This window comes from Camelina sativa, chromosome 6 (assembly GCF_030686135.1).
Source record: "Camelina sativa cultivar CO46 ecotype springtype chromosome 6, ASM3068613v1".
In the NCBI taxonomy this organism is placed as follows: Eukaryota; Viridiplantae; Streptophyta; class Magnoliopsida; order Brassicales; family Brassicaceae; genus Camelina; species Camelina sativa.
This window is the reverse complement of record NC_141885.1, coordinates 2496183-2504641: the sequence shown is the minus strand read 5'-3', so window position 1 is coordinate 2504641 and position 8459 is coordinate 2496183. Positions and strand designations below refer to the sequence as shown.

General features: G+C 29.7%; 1 protein-coding gene across 1 annotated transcript; it reads left to right on the top strand.

The window, feature by feature from the left end:
• The first annotated feature begins 173 nt into the window (after nt 1-173).
• LOC104793882 (nucleoside diphosphate kinase 1-like) lies at nt 174-1135 on the top strand. Its single transcript, XM_010520308.2, has 3 exons — nt 174-313; nt 452-500; nt 621-1135. The coding sequence occupies exons 1-3, from the start codon at nt 182-184 to the stop codon at nt 980-982; spliced, it is 543 nt and encodes a 180-aa protein (XP_010518610.2). The 5' UTR covers nt 174-181; the 3' UTR covers nt 983-1135.
• Nucleotides 1136-8459: the final 7324 nt, after the last annotated feature.

Sequence of the window (8459 nt, the reverse complement as noted above, 5' to 3'; positions counted from 1 at the left end):
TTAAGTATTTGCTATTTGATTGTATTTGTAATTTCATTACTAATCTTGTATACTTCTGGTTCATATTAATGAAGTTTATTAGATGTTAAAAAAAAAATGAAAAATTTCTAATAATAAAAATTATATTACAAAACCCTAAAAGGCTAAAACTATTTGGCCGCCTCCTCCGAACTCCTAAGCAATGCATCGATCGATAATGCCGGAAAAAAAGAGAAGGAAAGAAGCGATGATGGAGAATCAAAGAAGAAGAAAAGAAGCTAAGATGGAGAAAACTTTCGTCATGATCAAGCCCGACGGTGTCCAGAGGCGACTAGTACGTTTCCCTTAAATCTTTCTTTTGTTTTAATGTTAAGTGTGATGCAAAGCAGAAAAAAATATTGGTCCCTCATGCATGTGTTTCAGTTATTTTGCTTTGCTTGACAAAGATTACATATGTTGTTTGGTGTTTCAGATCCCTGAAGTCATCAGAAGGTTTGAAGAGAAGCGTTTCAGTTTGAAGGGTAATTTAATTTGATTCCTAAACTCTTGCTTGAGTGATTTTTTTGGAATTAAAAAAAAAAAAAGAAGAAGATTATTTGACTCAGTCAAGTACTGAATCGATCGTAGGAGTGGATGTACAGGCATGAAGCTGATGAATGTTGAGCGGTGTCTTGCTGAGAAGCACTACGAGAACCTGTCTGACAAGAAAGTATTATTCAGGCGTCTGGTTGATTACATTGTGTCTTCAGGGCCTGTTGTTGCAATGATATGGGAGGGGAAGAATGTTGTGGAGACAGTTGGAGAGATGATTGGACCCACAAACCCATCAGACTGCTACGCTGCAACCATTCGTAGGGATTTTGGTATTGACAAGATCAGGAACGTGATCCATGGGAGTGACTCTGTCGACATTGCAAACAAGGAGATTGCATTGTGGTTCCCCGAAGGACCTCTCAACTGGGACCCAAAAATCAACAATTATTGGAACCAGTTCGATTGTTGAATACTTGAATAACGTTTCAAAAAATATCAACAATAAAAAAATCAACTCCTCCTCCTCTCTCTATTTTACAAAATAAGGTTTGCTGGTTGTAACTTGATTTTTTTTATTTTCTTAACAGAAACATGATATTAAAAACATTCTTTCGTTTTCTCATGTGTCTATATGAGAGAATAGAGACGTAGAGAAGTAGAGACATATTAAGAGATAAGTTGGAGTCTTCATCTTCAAAGATTCCTCATAGTCTTCTCCTCGTTTATTCTTCTTTGCTATTATAAATCTGTAACAAATAAATAAATATATCTCTATGAGAGCATAACAAATGGAGTTGCGACAGTGGTGACGTACGTAGATGTGGAAGATGGCGGAGAGAAGAAGAAGCTGAGAGGTGGGTAAGCAAATCTCGGGGAAGGAGATCAAAATTAACCCTAACCCTCATTCCAGTGTTAGCGTCAGACGGGTAAACAAATCTTCTGATCTCTAGTTAAGTTGTTTTCGTTTTCTTGTCTCGGATGGCCAGTGGTTAGAGGATTTTTTTTTTTTTTTTACTTATATAGAGCTAATTGACATAACTAAAGAATTTAAGCAATTCAGACTCGGAGAAGGAGGGTTTAAATCATTAGCCATGGTGTTGTTATTTAGCTTAAGGTGGGTAACGTATAACGGGACTGTGAGTTTAAGGTAGAGGTTAATATCATTAGCCGTGTTTACTAGCACCATTTGGTTTTCTTTGGTTGGCTACTTCATTTCGGGTTCATAGGCATGCAAGTTATTTTTTATTCTTACATGGGTTCTGTTTTTTACAGGGAAGGGACCAGAGGTTAATACCAGCTCTAGTAATTGTACTCTCATAGTCTCATGTTCCTGGATTCATTGACAAAGCATTAAGGAACTGAAGTCAAAGGGTGTTGAAGAGTCATTTGCTTTACTGGTGACTCGGTGAGTATGTTATATAATATGAGAAGGTTTTCATTAACTTTACCTTACAATGCGACATTTGGCATTCTCTTTTAGTGACACGTATGATCCTTTATTTTCATTTTATTATTTTAAAACAAATTTATATCATTTCTAATGTCAAATAATCATAGTTCTCTTCTTAATAGTGGTACAATTGACATATATTTTTAAATCCACTTTTATATATTAAGTCCTTTTGTAAAACAAAATCAGATTATTGACATGATTATGATTAAGTTTTTATGTAATTTTATAAACCTTAATTTTTACATGTTTTAGAATCATATAATATTTTCTTTCATTAATTGAGTAGGCAATAAAGTTAGTCAGCTCCACACTTCTATTAAAATCCTATTAAATTATGATAAATTACACAACAATAGCTTTTCCTTTTATATCAATACACATATCAACAGAAAATCGTTCTTGTCAAGAGCATTTTAGAATTGTTGTCATGTTCAAATCATATATATATATATATATATATATCTTATTATATAAAGTAGGGTTATGAAAGTTAGCCATTAACAAGATTTTGACATGTGTCAAATTATCAATCTTAGATTTTGACATGTGTAAAGTTAATATTTAATAGGAAAAAATTTGATTACATCAAAAATAAAATACTTTGGTTTAAAAAATACTCCATCTGTCTCTCAAAATTGATGTTTTGTGATTTCTTTTTGTCCCACAAAGATTGATGTTTTACTTCTTTCAGTTAATTAATATTAAACTTTTGTAAACTTCAAGAACTGATCATTAAGAAAATTTAAAAATTTCAATAGTCATTGGTTTATAAATATACTAGATAAGAGCCCGCACGATGTGCGGATTTTAAAATGGTTGAAGAAAATAAATCCTAAACCCTAAACAATTTTTTAAAAATAGAAACAAAAAATATTTCTTGAAGTAGATATTTAAATATTTTTAGTTAGAGAAAAAAATCATATTTGTATTTACCTTCATACACTTATTTATATTTTTATATTTTAAATATATTATAACAATTATTACAATAATCTAAAGCTAATTTATACTCCACCAAAACTTTTGCCAAATACTCATCATTACAAATATTATTATTGTCAAATTTCAAGAACATTTCACAACTTATTACAAAATATTTTACATGCAAAGAATTCATCAAAACAACATATAATTAACAACCATGTACAATTTTACTGTATATTTTACCATTAAAAATATGCTCTTACACCCAAAATTATTTTATTGTTAAAGTATGTTCTTTATCACCACCTAAAATGTCATTTAAAAAAATTAAACAAATTTTTATGTTGCTTTACTTTCATTTTGGCATAATTATAGTGCTTATAATTACTAAAATTGTTTTGTGACATAAGTTTTTTAACCATAAAATTTTTTAGTCCAAAGATATTTTGGATGAACAACTGGTGAAAATTATCTACTCGAGTACACTGATTTTATGACCAATCCAATAAAAGTTTTTTTATTGAGAAATTGAAAGAAAATTAATATAACATGATAAAATTAAAAATTTGAAAATTATACAAAATTCAAAATAAAAACTTTATAAACAATCAAAAACATGATACATGTCATAATCTCGTTTAAGGGTCGACGACTTGTTCACTCCTCAGAAGTATCACATTGTACCAAAATTACTTAGAACTATGACCTCGTTTCAAATATTCTCGAATCGTAAGTTCTCAACTTATTTCTACCCAATCAAAAGTTCTCATATATTTCTCTATATACCTGGATTTAAACGGATTACGAACCTAACCCGATAAAAAACCACATAAATACGGTTTGAAACCAATTTTAAAACGGTTTACAGTTCTAACTTCCCAAATTTCAAAATCACTTCTCAATTACTCGATCAAGTAGCTTTTGTTTCAGTACCGGAATCATTGACATTATCAAGAAAAGAAAACTCTAGATTTTGATCAGAAACATCAACCATCGATTTATCTTCGAAACTTATAATGCTACTAACTGTAGAATCAATTTTGGAACATCCATCGGTATCTACATCCTCGATTAATTTAGCGGGCTTTATATACTTTGATTCCATTTCATTGCATATGATAGCTTCCATTGAAGAACCTGCACGAATAAAAGACCCACAATAGATAAACAAAATTATATCAGGAAAAAATCAAAGATCAAAGCTTTCTTTCTTTTTTTTTTTTGCCAACAAAAGATCAGCTCAAAAGAGCCAATGAGAAGGAAAAGTGTTTACAAACAAAATATGATGCGGAGATGTACGCGCTTGGCGTGCCAAAGAATCCGCACTTACATTAGCATTTCTAGAAATATAAGATAAAGAGAATGAAGAAAACTCCTCCCTATCGATATTGATATCGTCGAGATAGATCTTGAAAGCCTGCCAGTCGTGAGGAGAAGACACCATCTTCACCAAGTCTGAGCAATCTGTGTAAAAAGCCACCTCTCGATAATCATGGCCAATCATGCACCGCATAGCCCAAACTAAGGCTTCTACTTCAGCATGCAGTGGGGAAAGACTTCGTCTGAAATTAGCAGCTCCCTTCGTCGTTGAAGCTTTCTAAACATGTAAATTTATGTAGATATAATGTTATTGTCTTAATTAGGTGTCCTATTATGTTTCAAAAATAACAATTCGTTTGACATAACTTATGTTATTCTTTTTAGATTTGTTATTCCCTATTTACTGATTAATAATAATATACATGTTTAATGAATTTTTTTTTGTTTATACATGTCAAAATCTAATTAAGAAAACACGTATAATATAATTAGCATACAATGAAAGATATATTAGTTTGTTAATTTTCCTTTTTGATTTAGGAAATTTATTTTTAGATATAAACATGTAAATTTTATGTAGATTTAATGCTATTATCTTAATTAGCTGTTTTGAAAAAATAATAATTTTTGATACATTTCAACATCTCATCAGTCATGATCCTGTTAATGACTAATTTTGAAAACCTAACTTTTTATAATAAGATTTTATGATTAGTAATTTTTTTATTTCTTGATTTTTTTAAAATATTTTTTCTTTTAAAATTAGAAATTTGTATAAAATTGACACTTGTCACGATCTGGTGAGTTAGTAACTTTTGAAATTGACATGTGTCACGATCTGGTGAGTTAGTAAGATTTTCTTCTTTGAAAATTAAAAATTTGTGTAAAATTGACACTTGTCATGATCTGATGAGTTAATAATTTTTGAAATTGACACGTGTCACGATCCGGTGAGTTAGTAACTTTTGAAACCATACTTTATATAATAAGATAATACTTTTTTTTCATAGTAAAACAATATTGTATTTAAAATTAATAATTATTATTTCTTAATTTGTGTGAAATCTCTCAAACATCAATCTTTGAGTGAAAGAGGGAGTATTAAACATGTAAAATGATAATTATCAAAAATTACAGAATTTATAAAAAAAAAATATAAAGTTATGTTAAATAATTATAAGGAGATTTTATATAGAAATTCATCAAATTCGAAATTATAATATATTTTACTTATTTTTAATTTTAAGTTATTAATTCTACAAAAAATATAGAAAAATGGACTAAGGAAAATATACAGTTAATTCTTAAATCTAAATTTATAAATACTCATTTCTATATAAACATAGATCGTCTTATTTTTAAATAATTTATTCAAAGACACAGTTTTCAACTTTGTTTAATTGGGAATTTTTTTTAATAGGAAGGTAAATTTTTCTTATTTTTGTAAACTATAATTTTCTCCTACTTTCTCCTTTTTCAGTTGGGAATAGGTAAGATTAATATGTTGACCCAAAACAAAGAATAATATATGCATCTTCTTTTCCTAATATTGTATTTTAAAATTTGTTGTAGTATTTTTAGATTGTTTTATTTAATTTATATTTTCATCTTTGAATTATTTGGGATTTATATATTACCATGATTATAATTTTCTATTGTTTCTTTAATTTTGCCAAATTATATTTTTTCTTATTTCTCAACCTTGATTGGTTGGTCATAAACCCTTTTTTTTTTGCAAACATAATTGTTATAATTATTCATTCAATCATGAATGAAGATAACGAGTAGAAGCTCATCACCCTAATGAATGGATAAAATAGGCTAATCAAACACAAGCGTACAACAAACATAGATACATAGATTGGAAAAAACAATCGTTGTTGATAGATCCATAGGAGCTCAAAGACTCTCACACCATGGTTTGCATAAAGGTGTAAAAGAATAGATTTTGCCACATACGTCACCAAAATGTAATTATTTTTTCGGTCAAGGGTCCTAAGAGAACTTCATGATATGTGACCTTCCTAGAAGTGATTGTCGGAACGGTGATAGTGAGGACAAAACAAAGGAAAAAATCATTTGTTGATTTGTAAGATCCGTAAATAAGTTTTTTAATCCTCCCAGACGTAACAAACCAGCAATCAAATATGGGTGGGTTCACGAGCCAGGTATAGATTTAGGGGCATTTAGAAAGGTGGGCCCATGGACTGAGAGTGGACATGGGCTCACTAAGCAAGATGGCAGTTGAGGCGTTACAGAGACAGAGACTAAATCATGGTGTGTCAAAGACACTTCCACGAATACATTGGACGCAAGGTTATCTACCCAATGGAGGAATGTGGAAGAGGTTGGACGCAAGGTTATATCCACAAGGGAGGAAGGCGGAGCCAAGGTTCTCTCCATGGTGGAGGAGGTTGGACGCAAGGTTCTCTGCATAAGTGATGAGGGCCGAGCCGAGGTTTTTTCCATGGCGGTCATATATTATTGTGATGAATACATCATTGATTATTATATTATGTAATATATAAACACATTAAACAACTAGATTACTTTCACTTTGGCATAGTTACTATTACGAATACATTGAGAAATTTAACATTAGTTATTATCAAAAGATTTTGTCACGTTAGAAAAAGATTTTTACTTTCATTTTTTGTCGGATCAAGCCATTTTGAGATAGCAAAAAGACGTGAACATGTTTTTTCTACATAGGAATAGAGCATAGCTGAGGTTCTCTCTATGGTGGAGAAGGTTGGACACAAGGTTATCTCCTTAAGGGAGGAAGGTGGTCTCCCCAAGGGAGGAAGGCGGAGCCAAGGTTCTCTCCATGTTGAAAGAGGTTCTCTCCATAAGGGATGAGGGCAGAGCCGAGGTTTTCTCCACGGTGGTCATATATTATTGTGATGATACATCATTGATCAGTATATTATGTAATATATTTTTTATTCAAAATGTTTTTTGAGCCAACAATTTTAATAATCCAAAAACTATGCAGAAGTGAAAGTAAATAGTTGGCTTAATGTGTTTATATAGACATTTTTTAGGTGGTGATAAAGAATAGATTTGTAACATAGAATATATTTAGGTGTAAAAAATACACTTCTAATAGTAACATAGATAAAAGATTTGTAAATGGATATAAATCAGTGTATTCTAACAAAAATAAAATTTATAAATAACATACAACAAATTTAATATATATTTGTTAAATTTAATTTAATTTATAAAATTTTAAACCCGCACATCGGGCGGGTCCTCATCTAGTATATATATATATATATATTCATATATGTTGACATTCTTGATTTTCTATCTATTTATTTCATTTGAAAATTGTAAGTGACATATTTAAAATAGTATTAATTAAATCATTAAGTTTGATTATTTCTTATATGGAAAATATATTAAAATTTGATATTTAATTTCATGTAGTGGGTTACAAATTGCCTTCACCATGCATTAAAGAGAGTTATAATTTCAATAACCATCCATTGAAATGTATTTAATCTAATGAAAATATTTCCGTTTTCAAATATTTATGTTACAAAAGTTATGACACCAAATTCCATAATTCCCAAATTTATAACTGTTAATAAATTATTTTGAACCTAAGAGTAACATTTATCTAACATTCAAATAGGTAAACATTTACTTAAATACTTAGACTCAAATTTACTCTCAAATTATAGACCTGTTATAACATATATCACCAATGCTAGCTGCAAGAGGAAACAAGATCGTCATGTTTCTTGATTATGATGGTACCCTTCTCCAATCCTTGATGATCCAAACAGAGATTTGATGTCTCGCAAGGGGTCCTTATAATTAACCAAAATATATATACCTTTTCTCTCCATAATCAAGATATATTTCATATATTTTCCAACTTTTATAGTTACGTAGACGCATTTATTTTTGGTAGAATAGTTACATAGATGCATTGACAAGGTACATTTTGTAAAATAATTTTGTTTCCCATTTTCTTAACCAAATTTGTTAACGATCAAATTACACTGATATGTTATTTATTATTTATTATTTTTGTAGATTTATAGCTTAGTGAAGCTAGCATAACTCTATTATATTGAAGTCATGGAATGGAATCAATGGATATTAAAGGCTCAGCTAAAGTCTTCTCAAGATAAAAGAAGGTAGATTCTTAAAAACAATGATTAACCAAATTTTAATCTGAATTCCTTTATTTACTTTTTAATCAAAATTTACTCTTGGTTTTTATATATGTAGCCAT

Bases quoted from the DNA above. Each gene is read 5' to 3' on its own strand.
- LOC104793882 (XM_010520308.2), top strand. From the start codon at position 182: ATGCATCGATCGATAATGCCGGAAAAAAAGAGAAGGAAAGAAGCGATG. The intron at 314-451 runs GTACGTTTCCCT...TTGGTGTTTCAG, and splicing joins ACGGTGTCCAGAGGCGACTA to ATCCCTGAAGTCATCAGAAG. The intron at 501-620 runs GTAATTTAATTT...GTGGATGTACAG, and splicing joins GAAGCGTTTCAGTTTGAAGG to GCATGAAGCTGATGAATGTT.